General features: G+C 46.1%; 1 protein-coding gene across 7 annotated transcripts in view; it reads left to right on the top strand.

Annotated features, from left to right (window-relative positions):
* GPR174 (G protein-coupled receptor 174) overlaps positions 1–25,099 on the top strand; it is a 42,258-nt gene extending 17,159 nt beyond the window's left edge. For 4 of the 7 annotated variants that reach the window (XM_020964580.2, XM_020964581.2, XM_078147881.1 and 1 more), the window contains 2 exons: positions 1,973–2,211; positions 19,514–25,099. In XM_020964580.2, the coding sequence (XP_020820239.1) occupies positions 20,025–21,146 (1,122 nt within the window). In that variant the 5' untranslated portion in view covers positions 1,973–2,211; positions 19,514–20,024 and the 3' untranslated portion in view covers positions 21,147–25,099. The remainder of the gene's footprint in view (positions 1–1,972; positions 2,212–19,513) is intronic. The other 3 variants (XM_020964583.2, XM_078147882.1, XM_020964584.2) reach the window with 2 other exon arrangements.
* The last annotated feature ends 1,791 nt before the right edge of the window (positions 25,100–26,890 follow it).

The following is a 26,890-nucleotide window of genomic DNA, read 5'->3' as shown; positions in this document are numbered from 1 at the left end:
GTTGCCCACCCTTTCTCTCATGCCTTTTTCCTCCTCCCAGACCCACTCCCCCAGTGTCATCTTCCCAGGGGTGGTAAAATCTCTTATTGAGCTTCCCCAAGTGGGCCTATCACACTAGTATCACAATGGTGATATGATAACTGACATCTAGACAATCTTAATAATAAATGCTTGCTGACTTGACTTAACCTCATAACAACCCTAGGAGGCAAGGGCTACAGTTATTGTCCCTATTCAACATTGGGAAACTGAGGCTTAGAGAATTACATTGACTTGCCCGGGATCACATAGCTAGCAAGTATCTGAGGCAAGATTGAAAGCCAGGTCTGAAGCCAAGTCCAACACTCTCCCAGATCCACTAGGCTGTCTCTCACTACTCTTCCTTGCCCTTTTCTCTCCCCGGCCTTGGATCCCATGGTCTCAGGGTCCTGATCTCTGCTTTCTAAGGTGAAATTCATAGGGGCCTCCTGGTGACACAAAGCCTTAACTCAAATAAATGACTCTTTAATGGTAGGATTTCTAGACCAGTAGGGAAGATATTTGTGGGCATGAGGACCTTTTGGTGACCCTCCAATCAAGCCATACAGACTACTGCCTATTCTGTTTGCACTTCAGGCTGGGAATATTTGGGGTACAAAAATGTATATTGTAACACAGCTGTACTGACAGGCTGCTAGGCATTAATCCACTCAATCAACAGGCAGTGAAACAGCTGTGGTCGTGAACTTCCTCCTAAGAAGATTCCTGACTGAGAAAACACATTTGTTGCCCTCCAGTCACAATGAGAGTTTGGGGGGGGGGGGGCTGTGGGATTCTTTTACAGTAGATCCGAGTAGCTGAGGGCCTTGTGAGTCACAAGGGACCCTCCAGCTGCCTCATGTTTGAGGGCTTTACCTGTTGTCTCCCCATTCCCTAGGCACTCTCTAACCCCAGGTGGACTCCTAGAGGCAAGAGGAATTGTGTCCTCCATGTTACCCAACCTGTCCCAGACTACCTCCCCTAGCCCCCTTCCATGAGAACTCTATGCTGGGGAGGAAGCTGGAGAGCTTTGTTCTATGATCCTTTGATTCCCAACATTGAAACTTGAGAGGTGGAGCTAGGAAGGACCTCAGAGATCATCTGGGTTTTTAGCTGAAGAAAATGAGGCCCAGAGAGATGACATAACTTAGCCAAGGTGCAGAGCTTGAATTGGAATTCAGGTGTGTCTTCAATCCAAGTCTAGTGCTCTCCCAATGACATTGGCTCCCCTTTCTGAGCCTCAGTTTTCTCATCTGTAGAATGGGGATACTAATACACGACTTTCCTCCCAGGGTGGTTGTAAAGAAATGAGGTAGGTGGCAGCTAGGTGGTGGAGTGATTAGAGCACTCCATCTGGAATCAGGAAGTTACTGTTGTTGAGTGGTTTTTCAGTGGTGACCCTATTTAGGGTGTTCTTGTCAAAGATACTGGAATGGTTCTCCATTTCCTTCTCCAGACCATTTCACAGATGAGGAAACTGAGGCAAACAGGGTATCGGACTTGCCCGGGGTCACCCAGCCAGTTAGTATCTGAGACCAGATTTGAACTCAGGAAAATGAGTATTTCTGATTCCAGGCCCGGCATTCTATCCACTGCAGCGCCATCTAGCTGCCCTTGAAGGAATCTAGAGATTCTATAAATCAGAGCTAAGGAGTGAGTGCCGTCCTGGTTCAGCCTACGCAAACACATGGAGGCAAGAGATTACATACCCAGGCTGGGGAATGGCACGAAGGCCAGTTGGGTTGGAATGTAGAGTGCCCAAAGTACAGCAGGGCTAGAGCCAGAGTGGGAAGGCTTGTAAAATGCCAGGCTAAGGGACCTCCTGCTACACACCCACTGGGTCTGCATCTCCTTCTCCCAGGGGCATTTCCAGATGATGCAGCTATAACAGGCAGGGTGTAGATCTGCCCAGATGAAGCCCCTGGCTCAGTGGATGTTATCTTCTCTTTCCTAGGCTTCAAAAGGGATTCCAGAAAATGTGGAGACCCGCCCCTTGTTCCTCTTGTGAAAGTGAGCATCTTTGAGCAGATGACATCGATGGTCTCACTGTTAGCCGTCAGCTCCAGGTTTCCTTTCCTATTCCCCACATTAACGTATTTGAAAGAGGGAACATGCAGAGGGAAATGCATTGCATTCTGAGGAGGAAAATTCAAGCCTTTTACTGAAGGCCTGATGATGCAACCAACAGAACTGGTATGTATGGGGCCCTGGACTGAGCAGCAGAAACTGGGTTAGCTCAAGTCTTAGGTCATCAGTGGCTCACTGATGCCCCAGAGTCGGAGGAACCAAGCAGGGGCCAGCATTTGGAGGAGGCATCGTCAACCCATTTTTGTGAGAAAGTGTTTTTATAAATATGATCTGAGGATAACAAACACTGTCCATGAGTGCAATCAGTCCTCTGGGAAAGAGAGAGAGAGAGAGAGAGAGAGAGAGAGAGAGAGAGAGAGAGAGAGAGAGAGAGAGAGACAGAGAGAGAGAGAGAGAGGAGAGAGAGAGAAACAGAGAAAGAGTTTATTTTGGCCATCTAATTCAACTGAGCAATATTACAATACCTTATGACTTCTGGAAGTTGGATCAGAATGTTACAGATGAGAATATTTAGTCAATTCTCTGATTTTATAGAAGAAATGAGGAGGCCAGGGCAACCAGGACTCTGTCCCAGGCTGCTGAATTTCGAGAGTACTGATAAGCAGGTGTAGTCACAGAACCAGAGAATCACAGAATCTGAGGATTAGAAGGGACTCCGGTGGCCATCTGGTCCAACCTACGCATGAAAGGAATACCTACTATGAGATACTTGACAAGAGGTCATCTATTCTTCTTGATCGAGGGGGAGCCCACCATCTCTTAAGGTGATCCATTCTACTTGGGAAGAGCTCACATTGTTAGGAAGTGTTTCCTGACATTAAGCCTAAATTTTCTACTGTAACTTCTTCCCATCAATCCTGATTCTGAATCGTATAAACAGAACAAGTCTAATCTAAATGAAGATGGCTCTCAAGCCCCCCTGAATTTCTCATTATCAGGCTAAACATTCCCAGTTTCTTCAACTTATCTTCTGTTCAAGACCCTTCACCATCATGGTTGAGTTCATCCAAAAGTTAGCAAGAATAATCAGTTGGGATAGGAGGCTAGCAGACTGTGGGTTGGGGTGTCCTTCCTTCCTCCTCCACCTTACGCTATTCAGTCAAGGCTATGCTTGGTGCCGCCTGCCCTGGACACAGCTTGTACTGGGGCCCCAGATGTGAAAATTTCCAGTTTTAGCTCTGTTTTGGTCATTTCCAAAATCCAAGAATGAACATTTGCCATTATCGAGGCCTTGAAAATAGTTCCCAAGAAGAATCTCAGAGTTACAGCTAGAAGGGTCATTGAAGGCCCATTGAATCCAACCCCCTCATTTATAACTGAGGAAACTGAGGTTGGAAAAGTGACGTGCCCAGGGTCATACAACTAATGTGTCTGAGGCAGGATTTGAACTCAGGTCCAGGTCCACTCCAACATATAGGATTTAAATTTATAACAGAGGCCTGAGATGCAATTTAGCCCAACTTCCTCAGTTAGAAGCAACTGATTTTTGGTCACACAACTAGCGAATAATTGAACTGAGATTTGAACCAAGCGCTCTCTCCCTGACACCAGACTGCATGTTTGGGGAAATGGAAGCATGACTAGAATAACAGTGATGCATTCCTCCCTCTCCCCACCCCTGGCCCTTAATCCCTGCTCAGTACTTAAGAGGATACATGCATGTGGCTACCTTTCCATTTTTGTATATCTATTTGAAAAAAAAATCTTCATATTTTGTAGGCTCCCCTCATACAGGGTAAAGACCAGAGAGATTTTGTGGGGGAGGGGGAAAAGCCAAAGGGAGGGTGTTATGACCTCTCTCAGATGATGAGCTTGCCTCTTGGGGAAATCCCCTTACCCTCTCTGCTGAAGGGGTTTTCCTTGGGTGGGTATTTGCTGCCCCATGTGGGCTATATGGATGGAGTAGGCGGCAAGGCTGTGGCCACAATCTAAGAGTAAGGGGGTTCAAGCAAGGTAAAAGACTCTGGGCTGCATAGAAAAAAAAAAGCAGAGCTGAGAAACTGTGCCAGGGAGGAAGCAGCAGGACTGTAATTCAGGATGGTCTGCATGTGGGGGAGGCTGTGGGGAGGGGGAGTCAAAGATGATTTCATAGTTTCCAGCCTGGGGGACTGGGAAGGTAGTGCTAGCACTAATGATAGAGCAGGGTGGGGAAATCTATCTCAGGTTAGTTTGAAATAAACTTTGTTTTAGCTTTCTGGTTATCCATTTTCACTTCTTTGAAAGTGACTTGGATAAATATTCTTGGAACTCCAATGTCCATCTTGGCCTAATCAATGGACTAGATTGGTTTGATGGTCTCCAAGCCAAGAAGATACTCAGATGGGAGATGGTGGAGCTGATTGAAATCTTCATAATTACTAGGAGGGCAGCCTAGCACAGTGGAAAAAGCACTGGATTTGTGGGCAGAAGACCAGAATTAGTCCCAGCTCAGCCATTTACTAGATGTGACTTTAAGCAAGATCTTTCCTCTCCTCTCCAAACTTCAGTTTCCTCTTTTGTAAAATGAAAGTTGAACCCAGTGACCTTCAAGAGTCCTTTCAGCTCTGATGTTTTGTCATGTGTAATTGTTTGGTGACCACCTTATCAGAAACACTAAGACAGTCAATTTGACCCTAACTTTGGCAAACTAGTGGCATCCTAGAAATTCAGTTTCAGCAGCCCAGCTAGCTCCCAAGAGCCTTCTCTACCACCATAGGCATTATTTGTGTTCCTTTGGCTGGAAAATGTAGGGATCCACAAGCCAATAAAACTCACTTTATGTACTGGCACCATTTTGGCATGAGAAACACATTCTGACTTCCATTTTCCCCAGAATACACTTAGTGGAAGGAAGTTTGGTGGGAGGGGCAATAATCTGGGACAACCCATCCAAGTTGTTTGCCTATTGTCTCCCACATTAGAGTTTGGGCCCCTTGAGGGCAAGGACTGTCTTTTGCCTCTCTTTGTATTCCCAGCATTTAGCATAGTGCCTGGAACATAAAAGGCAGTTAATAAATGCTTATTGACTAACTGATTCAAGGCCCCCATCAGACACTTACTACTAGCTGTCTGACCCGGGGCAAGTCTCTTAATCTATCCTGGCCTCAGTTTCTCACCTGTAAAATGAAGGGGGTTTATTCAGTGACCTCTAAGGTGCCTTCTAGTGCTCCATCTGTGGTCCTATGTTCTTGTTCTTTGGCTGGGCAACCAGACCAAGTTTCTGTCTGGGGGAAGAGAGAAGGTACTGAGCAATGAAGCTAAACAATGGGGAGATTCAACTGCCCGGGCCAATGTTGCCTCCATCAGGCCCCAGCCTCAACTCTCTCCTCCCTTTGGATTGGTTAAGTTATCTTTGGGTCATCATACTGTCCTCTTGGCTCATCTTCTGGCTAGGCAAGGAGTCACTTCCTTTTATGGAGAGCAGCCCACCCTGATGAAAGCCCTACTCTGGCTTCGAGGTGGTTTCTGTTAGTTCTTTTTAAAAACTCTATCTGCTTTTATTTTTATTTTCTCTGCTCTGCCTTGGAGGTCCATGAAGGAAATATCAATTCAAATACATTGTGACTATATATGTATGTATATATGTATATACACATACACATATGTGTGTGTGTGTATATATATATATATATATACATATATATACGTATGTACACACACACACATATATATACACATTCTGAAGAGTCAAGAATGATTTTAAGTTTACTACTCTCCCCTCCCCTCACATTAGTGGAAGGGGATTACCCTTCTGATTTTGCAAAATAGGGGTAGTTAAGCTAAAAGTGCAATGAAGTTGTTCAATTTCTTTGTTGTTGTTCAGTCATTTAGTTTCAGTTGTGTCCAACTCTTCATGACCCCATTTGGGGTTTTATTGGCAAAGGTACTGGAGTGGTTTGCCATTTCTTTCTCCAGCTCATTTTACAGATGAATAAACTGAGGCAAACAGGGTGAAGTGACTTTCCCAGGGTCACACACAGTTAGGAAGCGTCTGAGGCCAGGTTCGAACTCAGGAAGATGAGTCTTCCTGACACCAGGCCCAGTACTCTATCTACTGCACTACCTATATGCCTGTTCAATTTCTAGTTAGATTCAAAAATACAAAGATCTGCTTGGAGCAGGTAGGAAACCACTTTGAAAGGGAGATATTCCCTATATCTATTTTAAAATTTTTGTATTTTCATTCCCAATCACTCATACCAAGGCCTATCTGGGTTCAAATCCCATCTCTGCTACTTTGTGGCCTTGGGTGAGCTACCTAAACCTGTCTGGCCTCAGTTTCTTTCTGTGTGAAGTGGTGGGGTTGGACTGGGTGACTGAGTTCTCCTTGAGCTCAAAATTCTCTGATCCTAGAAGTGGACCCACTGGGAGGTCCACCTAGAAGCTCCTAGGAGGGGCCCTAATTAGTCCAGTGGCATGGGGGCCAGGTCTGTGTTTATTTTTATCCCTTGGCAGATAACCATTGAGGAAAAGCACATTTCCCAGTTACAACGACAAGCCTAGTCAGGGAAATCAGAATGTAACCTGCTCACTGGCCGGAAAAGAGGAGAAAAAGGCTCAAAAAAGGTGGCCTCTATCATGGCCCAAAGCCTCCCAAAGGCAGACAACCAGTGATTAAAACAACAGCTGGGAAGTTGCTAAATAAAGTGCGATCATGGGGTTTTACAAGAGGAATGACCTTCAAGCTGGCGACAGAGGTGCCTTTCACATTGAATACCTCTGGGGTCTAAGAATACACTGAGCTACAAGTCGGGGGCTTGGCTATTGTCTGATGGAGAACAAAGACAACTACACAGAGGTCTGGCAACTCCAAGGAGAAGTTCTGCTCATTAAACATTAAAAAAAAAAGGAAGTTGAGGCAGTGCTATTATACCCAGGGCACTGTGTTGGTCTTCAGTTAGATAAGAGAGTCCCCCAGTGGATTCTGGTTCCTCTTTTGAAAAGATTACTGGACATAAGTGACTTTGGTCCAGAAAGACACAGAGAAGCTGGAATTATTGCTGGAGTCATCCTCAGTAGCAATAATAATAATGATGATGATGATAAAATTCTAATAATAACAACAATAATAGCTAGTAGTTATAGAGTGCTTTATTGTTTACAAAGCACTTTATATAGCTTTTCTCATTACCTCATGACAACCCTAAGAGGCAGGTGCTATTATTATCCCAGTTTTATAGATGAGGAAACTGAGGCTGGGAGAATTTAGGTGACTAGCTCAGGGTTGCACAACTAAGTGTCTGAGGCAAGATTTCCACTCAGGTCTTTCTGAGTCCAAGTTCAGCGCTCTATCCACTATGCCATCTCGATATCTTGATTTGTTTCAAATATCGACACTCATTAGCCCTCATAGTCAAGCTTCTTCTAGTCTCTCTGTTCAGTCCCTGGTTGGGTGGAAGATGTCGCTGTGTCCCTGCCAATTCCTAAGGTCTCTTTTTTGGGAACAGCTGGGCATGATGGCTCAGGGGCCCCACAGAAAAGACAAGGGTGGCTTAGATTTTTGCTCTTCTCAGCTAACTCCTCCACCTCAGAATGGACAGGAGGAATGACAGACATGGACAAAAGGGGGAGATACATTTCTACTTTTGGAGCCAACTGGACAGAAGCCAATGCCTTGTACCCGATAGGTTAGCCTTTCTCCTGACCTTGAGTCTAAATAATATCCAGTGACAACAGTTGTCATTAGCTGTCCCCCTCTGGTGCCTCTTTATGGCATGAAGAGCAACCTGGGCTCTTGAAGGCTATGCCAAGGGAGGGCAAGCTCAGGCAGGTCCTACTAAGTTGGAAAGGCTTCGAGTACAGGCCAGTGACAGACTGGACATCTTTTGTCCAAGGCCTAGACTGGCAAAGTACACAACGCCTCAGCACCAAGTTGGCTACAGTGGGGACAGGACTTTTTCCACTGTTTGTCTTGAAGCCTGTCCATAGGCGTTCAAGGAGAAAGGCTAATGGTGGATGCCTACCCCGTATCTGGGAAGGTGGTCTGTTAAAGCATGGAGAAGTTATAAGGAGCAACTGGAAGAGAGTCCCCACATGAAGAAAATAATGGCTCCTTGATGGCTTGAAGCAAGGGTTCCAGTGGTGTAGTAGAAAAAGGGTCAGTTTGGGACTCAGAGAACCTAAGTTCAAATCCCAGCTCAGCCATGTGCTGCTTGTATGTCCTTGGACAAATCACTCTGCCTCAGCTTCCTCATCTGTAAAATGAGTGAGTTGAATTGAGGTCCCTCCAGATCTAGCACTATGATTCTGTGGTGTATACAGAGTAGCATGCTGTTGTCTTTGGAAAACAGGGAAAACACGTACCTAGTGGGTGGTACCCAGTGCCCAATTTCCAATCTGGACCACCTCCCCTTCCCCAGAGCAAGACTTCCTGAGGGCTGCAGATGGCTGGATCTTCTAGCCCCAGACCCTAGAAGGTGCTGAGAAGAAGAGACGGACTCCATTGGTCCAGTCATTCCCTACTTGCCCGAGACACTATTTGGCAGACATCTGCTAGGGATACAAATCCAATAAATGAAATAGTTCTTGCCCCATTCTAATGTGGAAGATGAGTGCACATATAAGTACATACAGAATAAATACAAATGTAACAAAGAAGTTAAGTACAAGGTGGTTTGGGAGAGAGGGCAGTAGCAGGTGGGAGGGATCAGGAAAAGGCTTCATGTAGAAGATGGTGGTGCCTGAGTTACATCTTCCAGGAGAAGCTGAAGAGGGTGTATAAGCTAAATAGTACTAGAATACGTGCCCAGAGCAGCTTTGGTGCCAGTGGAGAGAGCTGGAAAATCTGGGTTCAAACCCTACTTCTAACACTCCCTCTGGAACTTCAGGCAAGTCACTTCCACCTCTCTGGGCCTCTGTTTTGTCATCTGTAAAATGAGGGGTGTGTGTGTGTGTGTGTGCGTGTGTGTGTGTGTGTGTGTGTGTGTGTGTGTGGTAGACTAGGTGTCTTCTGAGGTCCCTTCTAGACTTAGACTTATGAGCCTCTGGACCACTGGTCCTAGAAGTGCCCGGCCAGCGGCTTCCTAACAAGAAAGGGCGCATGTCTTCTTGGGACTCTCCACTCTTGGCACTGCCATCGAGTAGTACATGAGTGACCAACGGGGCTGCCTGCCAATAATGGGTGGTTAGTCCTAGGGCTCAGCTAGCTTCAGCTCTGGTTACTCAGAGGTCTCAATGATGGGGAAGATTTCTCCAAGAGCCAAAAGATGCCATTAGCAGGCACTTGGTTCCTAGAGTCAACCAGGGTTTAGCAGTAAGATCTCTGGTTCAGAATCAGAAGACCTGGGTTCTAGTGCTGACAAGCTGGTTAGAGCTGGTAAGCTGTTCTCCCACCTTTCTCTCCTTAAGCCTCAATTTCCCTAAATTGAGGCAGCTGTGGTATAGTAGAAAGGACATTCGATTTGGAATTAGGAACCCAGAGTTGGAGTCCCCTCCCATCTCTGCTACTTATTCTCTGTGTGACCTTGGGAAATCTGCTTCCCCTCCTTGGGTCCCCAGTTCCCCATTTGTAAAAATGAAAGCATCAGATTAGAAAACCTCTACTGTCCCTTCCAGCTTTAATATTCAGTTTCCATGGCAGTAAATGAGCTGACCCTTTAGAACCAGGGTGCTTTGAGGCTCGAAGTCCTGTCTCATAATGGGGCCCGCCCATGCCTGAACAAGAATCCCCTCACATCGTACCAACAAATAGTCATCCAGCCTTGGCCTAAAGACCTGCAAGGAAGCCCCCCCTCAACCCCTCCCCCCCAAAATCTTTAGGCATCCTGTTTCCTGTTGGCACAGCTCTTCTCTCACAGCAAACCTAGATCTGCTTCTCTTCAGATTCCACTCATTGATCCTATTTCTAAGCCTTCTGGGACCAAATGAACAAACCTAGTCCCTCTTCCATATATATGAAGACAGTTCTCACCTTCCCTCATCCCCCCCAAGTCTTCTCTTCTTGGGGCTAAACACCCCCAGTGCTTTCCACCAAGTCTTACATGGCCTAGGCTCAAGGTCTTCCTGGTTGCCCTCCCTGGATGCTGTCCAGAGTATCAACGTCCCTCCTAGGCTGTGGCGCCCAGAGTTGAAGCCAGCCCTCCAGCTGTGGTCTGCCCAGAGCAGCAGAAGACAGCCGGACCATCAGCCTGGACACTGAGCCTCTCTGAATGCAGCCCAAGGGGGCATTAGCATTTCTGGCTGCCACCCTCACACTGTTGACTCAAGGAGCCAGCCCAGGGCTGGCATCTGTTCCTCTGGGTGAATATAAGGCCCTGTGTTTCCTCTCTCGGGGTATTTGCATTTCAAGGCTGTCTCATGGAATGAATGGCTTTGTCCCCAGGTAAAAAAAAAAATTCAAGCCTCAGTGAACAGGTGGAGGGAGGCATGAGAGAGGGGACAAGAGGGGCTTTGGGGCCCCTGAAATCCCACCAGGAGACAGCTGCCTGATCTGCCTCATTCTCAAGCTGGCTCTTGGAGAAGAACACCAAAGACTACTTCCATTGTTGGTGTTTTTGCCTCATCTCCTCTGCCCTTTTAGCTCCCAGCCCCAGCACTCTAGCTTATTTCTTCCAACCCTGAGACATGCAGCCAGAATGTAGGGCCCAGAGCACTGGACCTGTCCTCAGGAGCCCTGGCTTCTAATCTCACTTCTTACTTATTAGCCATGTGATTACCAGCAAATGATTTTACCTCGCAAAGCCTCAGTGTCCTCATCCATCAAATTCGGGTAATTAACACCAGGGCCGAAGACCTGGGAGGTGGCATGGGATGTGGTGAATAACTGTAAACTTGACCAAGACCCTGAAAAAGACAGTGGTCTTCTGTGGGCATGAGTTTGCTACTGTGTTCATTGTGACTGGCCACAGCATAGAGTGAAAACCCCTTTGGACAAAGGCCAGAAGACCTGGCTTCAAGCCCCAGGTTGTGACCTTGGACAAGTCATTCCTCATTTTGTTCCTCCGTGAAATGGAATGTATCTGTTCTTGGCCTACCAACCCCACAAGCCGGATGGGGAAAAACTGGGCCATAACATGTAAAGTACTAAAGAGATGTCAGTTAACATGGCTATTATTTCCAAGGCCCCTTCCAGCCCCAAATCCTCCACTTACCTGAGTGAGGTCACCCAGGTAAATGCTGTTCCTACTGAGTAGGAGATAGGTCCTATAACTGCAGGCCCCAGAAGGCCTGCAGAAAGGTAAAGCCTACCAATAGGGCTCGATTATCTTGGAACCAAGTCTATTTTCTATAAGTGTGAAAGCTCATAACTTCCCCACCCCCCACCCCCAGATTCCCCTTCTTGTCCAAACGTTCCTGTCTGGCCCCAAACATAAAGCCAGCATTCAAGAGGGCTGAGGACAGGAAATATGTACACTTTCCCCACTGTAAACAGACCTTGTGATCTTTACATCAGCTTCTCCAAACTGAAAAGGCTGGAATCTTGAAACTTAAAAGGGGCAGACAAGGTGAGCTGTCCTCGAAGAAGAGAGTATTCATTACAAAATTTGGTGTGTATACAACATACACACACACACACAAGTGCAATGGAGCAAGTCGCTGGGGTTTGAAAATATGGTGTGCCTCGACAAGCAAATATTTGGCTACCTTTAGTTTTAATCTATCTACCTCAATGTCTTATAGGCCGACCTCAATACTTTCCCTGGCATGCCAGTGATGCATAAAAAGAGGAGAAAAAAAATTTAGTCATGGCAGTGTGATAGAGGGGAAAGGACACAGTCCAGAGAGGCTCTGCTCCTACTTAGTAGCTGTGAGACTCTGGGCAAGTCCTACAGGTCTCTTTGGGTCTCAATTTCCCCCTTTGTCAAATAAAGGGGGGTGAACTGGATGGTCTCTGAAATCCGCCCCCCCCCAGCTCTAAGCCATGGCGCCTCATCAGTGGAACATAAGCCTTCAATCCTGAGCTGCCTTTGAAGCTTACAGACAGAGGTGCCCCAGGCCCAAAAGAGAAGGTAACCTCCCAAGGCTGCTCAGCTCTACTAGACTGCTCCATCCCCAAAGAGGAGAGCCTTACCATCAAGGTCTTAGGATCATAGGATTGAGCTACAAGGGGCTTCAGGAACCACCTAGCTCACCTTGCTTTACAAATAGGGAAACTAAGCCTCAGGAAGGTTAAGGGACTAACCCAAGGTCACATCAAAGGTGGGGCTTGACCCAAGGTCTTCTGACCCCAGAGTCAGTGTGCTTTCCACTCTAGTACAGTGGATTTTCAGGAACCAGAGTTGAGTTTAGAGGCAGTCCGAGAAAATAGTCTAAGCAGAGCCCTATCTTGTGACTCAGTGATGGGGCATGAGGGCAGGGAGGGTCAGGGTCTGTGTAAGAGGAAGCCTCACTATTCTCCTTCCAACCCCACCCCTTGCTTTTTTTTTTTAAGTGGCCTGTCAACTTCTTGGGGGTGACTTTCCAGGAAAAGGAGCAGCTTATGGTCAGATTCATGCCAGGGCCAATTTCCAAGTCCCAACAACTTCTGGTGCCCAGCCATGGCAGCCTCCCCAATACCACTTGCTCTGCCATGGTTGGAAAATAGATCCTGCAAGGGTAAGGCAGCCCAGCACCACTTTGTCTAACAATGCCAGGCCCAGGGATGACCTCGTCATGGGCTTCAAGTGCAATAAGGCTCATGACACCAACTGGAGTGCCCAGATGTACTCTTTCTCTCCCCAAGGAGGAGGGAACGAGAGGAAATGGCTTTCTCCTGTAGCCAGTGGAATGTAGATTAGCCACATGGAAGACCTTCCGGTCTGACAAGGGCTGCCTTGACAATACTGTATTGTTTGACCTCCACCTTTTTCGTCCTCTTTCCATTGCTCTATGGGGCCCTAGAGGAGGTGTTAAAAATAATACTGGCTGGGAACCTGCTTGGGTTTGACCATTGGCCCCCAGTTGGGAGGCTTGGGTCGAGAAAGGCAGCACAGACCTGTTTGAACAAACACTGCGATGACCCCGTGAGCGGGGCAGAGCTGGTTAACTCCCAAGGAGGCACGGTCTGGTTAATTGCTTCCCAGGCTATTTAGGCGCCATCCTGTACACACTGCCTTGGGGCTGTTTTAACTGCTGGAACGGGTTTCCAAGAAAAGATTGTGTGAGCTATCCCTCCAAGGGATCTTGAAAAGGGAAAAAAAAGCGATGCCCTCCAATCTGTAGAAGTGACCAAGGTTAAGGGGCAGCTCTATCTGAGGTCAAGGGTCAGGACTGAATACTCTCAGAAGGTCTATTCTAGCTCTCTGATTGTGTTGCTCTGGGGATGAATGAAGGATGTTGAATGTTAATCAACCAACAATCCTCCGGCTTTGCTGGGGCATGTGATAGGTAGCTTACTCACAAGTGGAAGAGTGACTTTGCTCAGCAACGCTTATGGGGTGGATTAAATAGTTATTCCTGAGCCCCGTAGCCAGAAAGGTCCCTCTGTTACATTAATTCTTGGCTCAACGAAGCATCAATCCTTCATATCCAAGTGGTATTTCAACTTGATTCAGCAAAGCATCCATTTGGTATATGCTGCAAAATTATTTTATTAGCACATATCTTCATTGGCAAGAGACAGCATTAGTTACCCATTTCATTGGGTTTCGAGTCACAGGGTGAACAGGTAAATGGTTAACTTTATTATAAACAGAGGCCTTCCCATGGAAAATTCTCACCCCCACCCCTACCCCTTTATTTCTCCTCTTCAAATTATTCATAGTCTGTTAAAGCTGGAAGAAATCCTAAGGATCCCTTAAGCCTTCCTTTGCCATAGAAGGAAAACTGAGGCTTAGAGAAGGTAAAGACTTGCCCAAGGTCAAACAGGAAGTAGCAAAGCCAGGATTCAAACCCAGGGGCCATTGACAGTGTGGTATGTAGTAGAAAGCATTCTTTGTCAGGCTTGGGTTGGACTCAGTGGCCACTGAGTTGCTGGAATTCGGGAGCCCCAAAGTCAATGCTATCCCTCCTATATCACAGCTGTCTCCTTACTAATTCTGAAGCAAGATGGAAAACTCCTTTTTCTATAAAGGAAATGTCCCTAAAGAAAATGTTTATTTCGCCACTCTTACCTTCTCAATACACACACAAACGGAACGTAGCCTCAATCCTGTGTGGCATTCTTCTTTGTGATTTGGGGACATCATGCCAAGATTTTTAAGGAAAGAAAGCAAAACAAGAGGGCAGAGTCGGCCAAACGGTAGATTATAGATCGGCACATGCTGGCCAATCCCAAAGCCTTCCTGGAGCAATCCCCGAGACAGTTGCTGATGCCCCAGATCTCTTTCCACCACTCCAAGCTTTGCCATGATTCTCACATCCAGGATGCTGGTCCCCCATTCTTCTCAGAGACTTTACTGACACCCTCTTTCTGCTCCCTCAAGATGATCCTGAACAACCTCCTTGATGGAAAGAACTGGTCCCATTTTTGTCCCTGTATCCTCAGCACCTAGCTCAGGACCTGGAACCTAATGGGATTGATTGAAAATGAAAAATAGCTTTGTTTTTTTCTTTCTTTGCTTAAAATAAAAATTTTTAAATTATGAGGACTTGACAGTCATCAACAAACATGAACATTTCCATTTACAAAAGACTGAAAAAGGACCACCAAGGAAATTGAATATACCATGTGCAGTTTGTCTCCATTTTAAGCTTCCACCACATTTAACATGGTAATTACAACACTGCCCTCCTTGTATACCTTTATGGACTTCTCTTCTGTATATTTTGATAATGTTCCATCAATGCTCTTTTTTTTCTTTTCTTCTTTGTTTTTAGTATCATTAGCACTACCCCCACTCCCCAAATACTTTTTTTTAAAGGTTTAGAAACCCCCTCAAATAAGCTCCTTGGTTTAGCAAATGAATGGAGTGTTGCTCACTTTTCAGCGAACCATCTGTTTGAGAATAAAAATGCAGGTATTGGGTGGTTTTTCTCTTTCACATTCAGCACATTCAGTTTCATGCATTTAGAGTTGGAAGAGACATCAAGTCCAGATGGTGAGATTGAGAAGAGAGAGCGAGTGACCTTCCCAAAGTTACACAGCTAGTGAGTGCCAAGTTTTGCACCCAGGCCCGGTGCCCCTGAGAAATTAAATTGAGTCCCCAGATACAGGATCCAGCATTTTTCTGTGCTAGTTTGTCCAAGGGAATGCAAGAGTTGACCCAATTCTGCTACTGACTGGAAAAACTGTCACTACACAGGCAAAGTGAAGAAGGGAACGTGGAAGTCCTGACAGAGATGGCCTTGGCACAGGCAGCTAACCTGTTGGATTGGGGCAAACAAGCCCTTCACTCTTTCATATCCAGTAGAAGGATGGGAGAGTGTCCCAATGAACCAGGGAGTTGTCACAGAATCTCAGAGCTGGATGGAACCTCCAAAGGTCATTGAGTCTAACTCGTATCTGAACCAGAAGCTTCTCTACTACTCTTTATCGGCCTAGCCTTTCAAATCCTCCAGTTTAGCCCCCATCCATCCATCCATCTACCTTTCAAGTCTTCTCTAGGCAAAACAGCCCCAGTTTCTTCAAACGTTCCTCTATGGCATGGTCTCAAGGCTCAAGCCCTTACATTTATTCTAAATAAATATCTTGGTTCATTTCGTGAGGGTCGTGGGGGTCACCTCAATTGCTAACAGTTATGCTGGCCTCACAAATAACCAAAAGGTACATTAATGTTTAAGCCAACACATCTTATGTTGGCATGTAGACATCACCTGTGCCTGAGTCCCTGCATCTATAAAACTCCAATATTAATGCCTACTTTCTGACTGTTTTGCCGGGGTCTCGTTGAAGGTTAAACAAAACCATTCATTTTAAGGCACTCGGTAAATAAAGAACTACTTGGTATTTGGGGATGAGGCTAGGCCAAGCCCCTGTTGGGCATAAGTTGGAGAATGACCTGACTCCTGTCTCCTTCCCCCAAAATATTTCTGCTCCCCACACCTAGCTTGTTATGGTGCCTGAAAACCCACCATTCAAGATATTTATTCCTGTAGTAAGAGTTTTTCAGACCCTATCAAAATGCAAATTTTTCCTTGGGAGAAAAACACTTTAACCAGGTAAGAACCAGGCCCTGAAGGACCCCAAGGTGGCATAGTGGAAAACATTCCTAACTGCAGATCAGAAACTTGATGTTCAAAGCCCTTTGGCACTCAACATTTCAGGGCCTCTAGAAAATAAAGGGGTTAAACCAAGATGAGCTACTGGGTTCCTTGTGGCTCTAAATCTCTGACCCAATGAATGGAAAGGCACAATTGATATCTAAGGATGTAGGGTAAAGAGAAAAGGGAAGGTAGAAGACAAGGATAAACTTTGCCAGTTTTGCAGCTTTGATGAAGGGTGCCCTGTTCCAGGAAAGCCCGTTCTGTGCCTTCCTAACACGGTAGAGAGAGGCTGCCGTAGACCTGGGGGAGAGGCAGCAAGCAGAGCATAGTGGAAATAGCGCTGGACCTGGCTTCAGAAATAGCATGGGTTCAGCCCCCAACTGACAGTTACTGTGTGACAACAGACAAGTCAGTTAATCCCCTCAAGCCTCAGTTTCTTCATAAATGAGGACCCTAGAAAAGGGCAAGCGTAACACCTGTGCCAGCCTGTCTCCCAGTTGCTATGAAGATCAAATGAGCTAATGCATATAAAGTGTCTTGCAATGCCTAAAGCCCTATGTAAATGTCAGCTATTATTACTGCTCAACCTTTCCAATCAGAGCCATCTGTAGGGTATGTCCAATTAGGGTCAGAGGAGAGAGGACACTGGCTATTTCAGATAGCTAGGGTGACTCGGAGAAGGAGGTAACTCTACCAGCTGGTGCTAAAAATGATCCAAGCCTTTCATGCACACATTCAGGCCATATAGGGAGGAACTTGTCTCCTGGATTAGGGCAGTGTGCTAGGGATCTTAGGAACCACCATTACTAGTCCTGACCTTGAACAGGTCAGTTGACTTCTCTGTCCTTCAGTGTCCCTATCTGTGAGGTGCATGGCCCTGTGACCCCAGGGTCTTACCTCAAAGATTTCCAAAGCTTCCTCCAAAGCTCAGCTCAAATAATACCTCCTTTTGGACACCAATTTGGATTCCCACAGTCATTAGTACCCTCACTCTTATTAACTAGTTATCCAAAGACAATGGAATCATACACGAGCCAAGTTCAGAAAACTCATTCTGTCCTAGATCATCGGTGAAATTAAGTGTCCAGGGTGACAGACGGTACCTTGGAACCAGGGGTTCCTTGGCTCTTTCAAATGAGGAAGTCACTTAAGGGTCCCAGTTGCAGCCAGGGGCCCAGCTATAGCCCTTGGGTTAATAATCCCATTGAACCAGAGCTTAAGTCAATTTAAGTTATACTTTAGAAGGCTTGGGTGAAGAGATCAATAAATATTAATAATTAACAGTCATAACTGCTGACCACAGCTCAGTCTGAACCAGCTTCGGTCCTTGGGGGATTTTTGGCCAGCTTGGCAGGCTGTGTTTTGGTCAATTTTTTGTTTTAGTTGCAGAAGCAGCTTTGGATTTATGAGGGAAAACTCTGGAGAGCAAGGGGAAAAAAATATGCTTCCCTATTTGAATGGGGACGCTTCCTTCAAATCATTATCTCATTCAGGCTGAGTCCCTCACAATGTGGATGCTTTCCTGAGGAAGGAAAGTCTCAAAGAATAGCGGCCCGCCCTAGAAAACCAGCTCCATAGTCTTTTGTCTGCCTAAAAGACAGATAAGGGACTGTTTACGTTCATTGTAGCTCAGATGGTGAGGAGAGTTTTCTTTATTCAAAAGTGCTTAGAGGCATAGTTGCTCACTATTAAGTCCCGTTTTCTTGGCAGTAGGTTTGCCAGGAGGGTGGGCAGGCAGCATTTGAGGTAGTAGATCTCCTAAGGAGAAGCAACCAGCTCTCCTGGTGTGTAGCCCTTGCAGCACAACTTCTCTCTGAAAAGAAGGGCCCATGTACACTTTGGAGAATTCTCTCACTGTTAGCTCACAGCCCCCACCCAGTATATGCATGGTATCCTCAGGATACGAGGACCTACCTTCTGCTTGCAAGCACACACTTCACAATGTCTGGGGGAAATGGGAATGTTTCATTCAAAGTCAGAAACCTGTGAAAGAGGAATGATGAGTCCCCCAAATCTTGGTGAAATACCTGGGTAAAGAGCCCTTCCTCCCCCAAAAGTCCTGTTCCCTTTTGGCTTGGGGTTGGAGGAGGAGAGATGGTGGCATACTTTCTCTCTCTCTCTCTCTCTCTCTCTCTCTCTCTCTCTCTCTCTCTCTCTCTCTCTCTCTCTCTCTCCAGCTTCTTCAATTCAAACTTCACAGCTCACGTCTCTGTGGCCAGGTCAGGGCATGTTTTGAAAGTACTCCAATCTTTTGACACCATCTCACCAGTTCAAGATAAAGGCAAAACAGCCAACGTCCTTTGTTTTTCCCCATCTTGCAACTATTTTCTCTCTTCTTCAGTCTTTTCTTCTTGCCAGCCTTACCCATCGCTATGCACATCCCTTAAAGTTGATACTTTTATTTTCCCAAAACTATTTAAATAGGGAAAAGTGAGGGAGATAGACCACATACATAAACTAGTACAAGAAAAGGGTGCAGGGGATGGGAGCTTCTGGTGGGGTTGTGAGGAGTAGGGTAGAGGGGATGGGACTGGGAAAGGTGAATGAAACCAGGAAGGATAGGCATCTAATCACAGAAAGGGTTGCCAACTGAGGGACTGTAGCTGAGAGTATCACAAAGGAGAACGGATGTGGAAGGAAACTGGGGGGAGGGCAAAGTGAGAGCAAAGAGAAAGAGGCAAGAGTGAGCACGGCGGATGTCTATGTCTCTAGTGCCCAGCACACTACTTTTCACTTAGTAGGTGCTTAATAAATGTGTTTAGTGAATGGTAGAGCCTGTTTCAGAACCAGCAGGAGCTTGGCTTAATGCAAGCAAAGTGGGAATGTGTGGAATAGCAGGAGGTAAGGTTGAATTGGCAGGGTCAGGGCATATGAGGAGGAGCCTTGACAGCCAGGAAGAGGGCTTGATGGATTAAATAAGAGGGAACTACTTTTGGTGAGAATATCAAGATGGAAGTGGCTTTTGAGGAGGCCAAGCCCTTTGGGAGGGGAAAGACTTAAAGGCTATTAGAGTAATTCGGCAACGCAGTGAGGAGGACCTGGGCCACCAGGGAGGACAGGTCCGAGAAGGTGACATTTTGAACAAAGAACCAAAGAAGATTGAAGACATGGAAAGAACACTGGATTAGAAGTTATGGGAGCTGGGTTCTAGTCCTACCTCTGTGGCTTGCTAACTGTGTGACCTTGGGAAAATCATTTGCCCTCTATAAACTTCAGGTCCCTCATTTATAGAATCAGTGGATTGTTGTAGTATCCAGTTGTAGTATTCCACAATTCACCTGTGTTCCCTTGGAGAAACCTTTTCCTCTTCTAAACCTTTTCCTCACAATGATTCCATGTTTCACTTTGTTTTCTCTTTTCCTTGCAGTGTTGTTCATCAATCCTGGTTTCAAGCCTTAAAGGTTCCATGGAGATAGCCCCAGAGAAATGAGCTGGACAAGTTAATTTGCTCTGACGCGTGATAGACAGACCCTTCTCCCACTTCTCCAAACCTGTATCCAATATGGTATTTTTCTCCAGTATGATCCCAAACAACTCAGTTCTTTTAAGAAACTTGGGGGTCTCCCAGAGAGTCCTAAGAGAGCATTCCACTACCGTACCACATGATAATACCTGCCAAGAGATATCTGTTACCATGTGGGGCTTGGAGGAGTCCTTAAGTGATACATTCAGAATCCTACAAAGAGGGAACCAAAAGTTATAATGTCCCAGAAGGCCTTGCCACCATAGCAGCAAAAAGGGAAGCCCATAGATGTTTGTCAGCGGCTCATACAGACTACACTTTCATATCCATGAATACTGAATGCTAATCCAAGGCAAATGTCCACATAATTCTATGAAAAGCGCCCAAATCATGTACGGGGGCTCAAGCAGAAGCAATGAAAGGAGAACATTATTCTATGCCTTTAGGTTTCCCAACCCATCCATTATCTGTCACTGAACGTGCTCTGCAGTTGGCAGTGGACTTAGGCGTTGACCAGAGGGAGCCTCTGGAGAGAAACATGAGTAGTAACAATTCATGTACCCTAGCAGATATAGCCAACACAGATTTTCGTTATTTTATTTATGCGGTCACTTACACAGTCATCCTGGTGCCTGGTCTCATAGGAAACATATTAGCTCTATGGGTTTTCTATGGCTACATGAAAGAGACCAAGCGGGCTGTGATCTTCATGATCAATCTGGCCATCGCAGACTTATTGCAAGTTCTCTCCCTACCCTTGAGGATCTTTTACTACCTGAATCACAACTGGCCTTTTGGGGAAGGCCTCTGCATGTTTTGCTTCTACCTGAAGTATGTGAACATGTATGCCAGCATCTACTTCTTGGTGTGCATTAGCGTGCGGCGGTTCTGGTTCCTCATGTACCCCTTCCGCTTCACTGACTGCAAGAGGAAATGTGATCTGTACATCAGCGTAGCTGGCTGGCTCAGCATCTGCCTTGCCTGCCTCCTTTTCCCCTTTCTCCGGACCAACCATGAGAAGGCTAGCAACCGGACCAAGTGCTTTGTGGATCTGCCCACCAGGAACGTGAACTTGGCGCAGTCCATCGTCATGGTGACAGTGGGGGAGCTGGTGGGCTTCGTCACCCCTCTCATCATTGTTCTCTACTGTTCCTGGAAGACGGTGTTATCGCTGAAGGAGAAGTATCCAGTGTCCCAGGACCTCGGGGAGAAGAAGAAGGCTTTAAAGATGATCTTAACCTGTGCAGCGGTTTTCTTGATTTGCTTTGCACCCTACCATTTCAGCTTTCCTTTAGATTTCCTGGTCAAAGCCAACAAAATCCAAAGCTGCAGGGCCCAGAAGGTGATTCTGATATTCCACTCGGTGGCCTTGTGCCTGGCGAGCCTGAATTCCTGCCTGGATCCGGTCATCTACTACTTCACCACCAATGAGTTTCGGAGGCGGCTGTCCAGACAAGATTTGCAAGACAGTATCCAACTGCATAACAAAAATTATGCAGGCAGCCATGCCTCAACACTGGGGTCGGGCCTATGTTGAAATCTGAATGCTTGCACTGACTGAAAGCTCAAAGATTAAGACAACTTTTCAGCACCCCCTACAGCATCCACACATGTGCTGGGGTCTTCCTGGTTATGTCCTAACCCATCCACATGGGTGTATGTAGAGCCAAGTGTTGGCTTCCATTCAGGGCACAGTACTCTTTCCATCATCAAAGTTGGCTTGGCAACTCATTACATTGCCCGTCAACTCTCTGTAACCTTGGTGCCGACAATAGCCATTGTTCAATGGCTTGACATTCATGTCAACATTCAAGAGTCAGCAGAGGGTGGTTGTACCATTAGCAGAATGGTTTTCTTTTACATCAGAATTGTTTCAAAAGCTTAATTCTGCCACATTAGGCCATGAGGCTGCTTGTATTCAAATGTAGTACAATTGTTCAGTTACTCTACCAAACACGGGTTAAGTATAGTATTATATTGGTGGGAAAGGCAGCCTTTACCAAAGTTGACCAAGTGCTGGCCTTGGAGATAGGAAGACCTGGGTTCAAATCCCAACTCTGATACTTTGTGACACTGGGCAAGTCACTTGCCTTCTCGGACCCCTGGGCTATTCTCTGAGAATAACCTACTAAGTTATAGACAGATCTTAATCTTTGATTGAAATCACAGATTCTCAACAATACACATGATATTTGTGCTATATTCTGGAAATGAATTATAACCTTTTATTCTATAATTAACTCATATGCTTGGAGATCTTTGTTTTGCCCCTAAGCATTTGCCCCTAACCTATGAAGTCAGAAGCTCCATTCTGCTACTTTAGGAACATGAACCCTGGCCACTGTTTCGGCATCATAGCACAGGAAAAATCATTGATCCCATTGGAACAGCCTGCCCCAGCTGTGCCCCTTGGGGAACTGTGTTCTCCATCTTTACCCCTAGCTCCTGGAAAAGACAAAGCAGGCCCTAAGAAGAAGAGTGCAGAAGATCTGTCTGGGAAGCCTGGGGCCTCTTACAAGATCTTAATGAAGAAGAAGAAGAAGAAGAAGAAGAAGATGATGATGATGATGATGATGGTGATGATGAGATGATGGCTCCCATTTCTATAGCTTGAGAGTTTACAAATCATTGTAACAACCCTGTGAGGTAGTAGGCATGTGAAAAGCAAGTACAATCTGAGAACACAAGAGGCATGTGGGTAAGGAGCAGGGCCACACTCAGGTTTGATTCCCACTCTTAACACTTCTCCAGGTATGACCCTGGACATGTCTCTGAGTCCTTCTCTGAGGCCAGTCCCTCTCTGAGCTTCAGTTTCCTCATCTGTTAAATGGGGGATAATACACTTATAGGACTGGCCTCATAGGGTTGCCATATGAGACTCAAATGAGATGATGCATGTAGGATGCATCCTTTGCAACATTAAATTCTATCTGAGTGTTAGCTATTACTAGCTGATATGCTACTTTTCACACCTTTTAAAAAAGAAATGCATATTTATGACATAGGAGAAAATTACTTCCTTGGAGTAAGGAAGACCTGGGTTCAAAATCTGTCTCAGACCCATCCTGGCTATGTGACTCTGGGCAAGTGATTTAACCTCTCAGTGGCCCTAGGTAACTGTAGCTGAGTTCCCCATCTACATCAACGAAGGGCGATTCCATACCAAGATTTCCTTATACTAATGAAATCACAAGTCTGGATTAAGACATGTGTGTGTGTGTGTGTGTGTGTGTGTGTGTGTGTGTGTGTGTGTGTAATGGTAAATATGCTCATCATCCAGAAAGACTGTGTAAAGCACCTGAGGGCTAGGTTTTATTGGCAGCACAGGGGACTATTTGAGACATAGGAATCTAAACTTATTAAGTATCAATTGAAAAATCAAGTGAAATAGAAAGGAATCCAAGTATTTATGAGACCTTCTCTTTAAAAAAAAGTTTTATGCCTACCTTTTGTTTTTATATCACATTCATCACCACCCCTATCAAGCAAGCCCAGTTTAGCAAAACCAACAAACATATTGATGATGTCTGATAGCTTCTACAGTATTCTACACATGTAGTCTCTACTTCTGAATGAAAGGAGGGAGGTACATCTTCTCATCTCTTTTCTGGCACCAAATTTTGTCATTTCATTTATATAACATTCAGTTTTATTGTATTCTCTCCATTTACATGATTGTAGTCATTGTGTATACTGTTTGCTTAAGGCCGCTTACTTTGCTCTGCATCAGTTCATATAAGTCTTTTGATGCTTCTCTGAATTCCTCATCTTTGTTATTTCTTATGGAACAGTAACTGTGTACCATGATTTGTGGTGCTGAGAGCACTATGTTCACCACTGGGGAAGAGCCAAAGTTTAGCTAAGACACAATCACTGCCCTCACTCATTTGGCTCTGAAGTAGTCTTTTGGGGAGATAAGTCACAAATGCAGATAACGCTAATACACACAATTGCATAATAATTAAATGGGAAAGGTGCTAAGTACTGTGTGAGGGCCTGAGGGGGAGGGTAGTTAGCAAGTGAAGGGGCTGGGGGAGCACTAGAAGGAAAGGCTATTTGGAGGAGCTGGCCACTGAGTTGCACTTTAAGCTGAGGGATCCCAACAAAAAGGAAGGTATTGCTATAGCTATCCCCTTCTCTTTGAACCTCCTTCCCCATGGGATTCTGAAACCACAGAATGTTTAGAGCTTTTACAGATGAGGAAACTGAGGCCCTAGAGATGGCAAATAATCGTGTACTCAGCAGGTGGCAGAGCTAGCAGGCACCCAGGGCTCTTGACTCTCATGTATTGTCCCCACGACTTAGACTATTCCCCTGCATAGCAATCTTCTGTTGCTCCTTACTTAGCATGGCTCTTGAGGCCTTCTACCACCTGGCCCAATTTCCTCTTAAAGAAATGGACTGGCCTGGAGTTGGGAGAGCCTTGGACTTGTGCCTCTGATACTCACTAACTATGTAACTATAGGCAAGTTCCCCTCTGAATAACAGCAGCAGCAACAATAAAGGAGATAATGGTTATAAAGCGCTTTGCAAGCCTGGCAGCATTCTACTGATGCTCCTATGCTCTGGAGGAGAGAGTGAGGCTGGTGACTTTGCACAGCCCTCCCTCACTTAAATCCAATTGACTTACATGTCAGGGCATCACCTCCCTGACATCATGGTCCTCTTTGAGAACGAAGGACAAATAGCAACGCATCGCTGCTAAGTATTAGTAGTAGTAGTAGTAGTAGTAGTAGTAGTAGTAGTAGTAGTATTAACCTCAGTTTCCTCATCTGCAAAATAGGAAGAAGAAGAAGAAGAATGATAGCAGCTACCTCACAGGGTGTTGTGAGGATCAAGTGAGGTAATGTATTGGAGATAGTCTCTAACCACTGAAGTGCTTTCTTCCTGCCAGCTATCATTAGTTCTAATCTCATCTCCAATTTATTTGGAGTTCTCTTTCTTGGCCCACTGGGAGCTTCTTGAGGGGGAAGGGGTATAAGTAGAACTCTTTATGTATAGTAATGATCTCTAGCTTAGGAAGAAAGACCTTTTTGTCACAGGGGAAAGCTGCTTGATTTTTGGTTTGTGACCCCCAAATGTGAGAGAATTTCAAAATGAGACATGTCAACAGATTTTACTTTTCACATTTGGGGGTCAATGGGACAACTCATTCTGCTCAGTACCACTGGGTTTCTAACATGGAACCTCCTGTCCCAAGAACCAAGGAATCTTGGCCCGAGTGGGATTTCAGGGAACCTGGGAGGAGGGGGGCCAAGTGAATTTGCAGGTCAAAGTTTTGGTTCTTAGAAGCTGGCATGGCCTTCTGGCAAAAGTAATAGATTTCGCTGCCTGTATGACCTTCAGTTTCCTCCCCTGTATAATAAAAGAGATGACCTCTAAGATCCCAGATAGCTCTAAATCCTGTTGGTTTTTTTTCATAAAATACTGTGAAAATGTATTTTAGCATAATTTACTGCTATAATTTATAAAGTGGATTTTTGTCTCAAAGATACTCGCTATGCTACTTATTACCGGTGCGACGCTGGGAAAATCACTTCCCCTCTCTGGGCCTCAGTTTCCTCAACTATTAAATGAGGAGCTTGGACTCAGGGGCCTCTTCGGTTCCTTCCAGCTCTAGGTTTGTGCCATGAGAGTAGTCATTGATACGGTTTTGGCATCCAGAAGTCTTGAGTCCACAGATTCATGCTTTCATAAACTGAGAAACCCTTCCCCCTAGGGTTGGGCTTCCCCTTTTTCCAATAGACAGACCCTGTTTCCTGACAGAGAAGGCCCCTCTGTTCCCCTGCCCCCTCCCAGAATGGTCACCACCATGCTCTGGATCACATTCGTCCTTGGGCCAAATGGCCTGAGTTTGTTCTGATTTGCCTCCTCTGCAGAGCTATACCTAGCAATTCTGAGTCACAGGGACTACCAGTGCCCTCATTTCAGTTTTTTTTTTTAAACAAATTCATTTTTTAGGGAGAGAAGAGAGCTTGGTCCTCAAGATATATGGCCTCATGCAGAAAAGGAGCTCAGGATACCACACAGCCCCTGGGCCCTGAGAGCCCACTAGTGAAGACCCCAGAATGGCAAGAGAGGGAGACTACTGTCTGAGAGAGGGAACGTGGTGGGGCCAGGTGGGATGAGCCACCAGGGGGAAGGCTCCAGCTGGTAGCTCCTATCTGAACTCATATCTAGACCCTAAGCCTCCAAATTGCTGAGAATGTGCCAACCTGCCTTGGTAAAGGGAATTTCCTCCCCCAAGAGTCCTTTATACCAAAAATCACAGGTCCAGGCCCTCCCCGAAGACTTGCAAAGTGTTTGCAGAGTCCAGTAGTTTCTCTGGTAATTGAGGGGTGCTGAGGCAGAGGCCAGGCCCTGGCCCTGCTCTGCTCTGTAGCAGAGAGCAGGCCGGTTCACTCCACCCCCTGGCTCCAGAGGCTTCCTGAGGTCTCTACTTGGCAGCCCGCTCTTGTATACAGACAGCCCAGAGGCAGAAAAGCGAGTCAGCCTTGTTAGGGAGAGTCGAGACTCTCTCTGCAAAACTGCCAGACAGGAAGAAAAAAAGACCCATTTCCAGAAAGCCATTTAATTACATGGAATGATATTCTGTTTTCTAGTTGGTATCCGCTTCATTCTTTCCATCTCCTGCAGCGGCTGAATCCCCCCTGCCTGGTGGTAGGACGGAGGTGGGCGACGTGCCCTTCCTGGGACACTGGGAGAATGGCTGGAGAGGAACCTGTCTCAAAAAGAGGCTGGAAAGACAGCCTGGCTTCCTGGCTTGGGAGGCTCTGATGCCCGGCCCTGGGCCAAATTGGGAAGTTGGGGAAATGTGTGTTTTTTGGCCCCTGCCTCCTCTTCCTGTGTCCTTTCCCGATTTCTAACCCCCCCCCCTTCTCTTCCTCTCATAGGGACCCTGGCCAGGGGCTCTCTGGCTAGGATAATGTCATTTGCACTAAAGTATTGCCGCTACCCAGGCCGCTAAGTCCCTTCTCAGCACTCCTTGCATCCCAGCCCATCTCCTGCTAAGCCCCATTCTGCTCTTGGCCTCCACTCATCATGAGCAGCCAGATGATTGGCGAGTTGATGCCCAGGCTGGTGGTCAATCCGGTGGTAGGGGGGTGGGGAGCGACCTGGTTTTTGTACTGAATGGACCAATGGCTCTGGTGGTTTCTGGGACACTGGAATCTCAGTTTGCATTTTGGCCCCAGCAGGGCCCAAGAGGGCAACTGTTAGCCTCCCAGTCCCTGGTTTCTAGGCTTGGACAGGCTCAGAAACCTTCCCCCTCTTCTGGCCACT

Source organism: Phascolarctos cinereus, unplaced genomic scaffold (genome assembly GCF_003287225.1).
Source record: "Phascolarctos cinereus isolate Bilbo 61053 unplaced genomic scaffold, phaCin_HiC Scaffold_8;HRSCAF=390, whole genome shotgun sequence".
In the NCBI taxonomy this organism is placed as follows: Eukaryota; Metazoa; Chordata; class Mammalia; order Diprotodontia; family Phascolarctidae; genus Phascolarctos; species Phascolarctos cinereus.
Note: the sequence above shows the minus strand (reverse complement) of the source record. Positions and strands in the feature narration are given on the sequence as shown.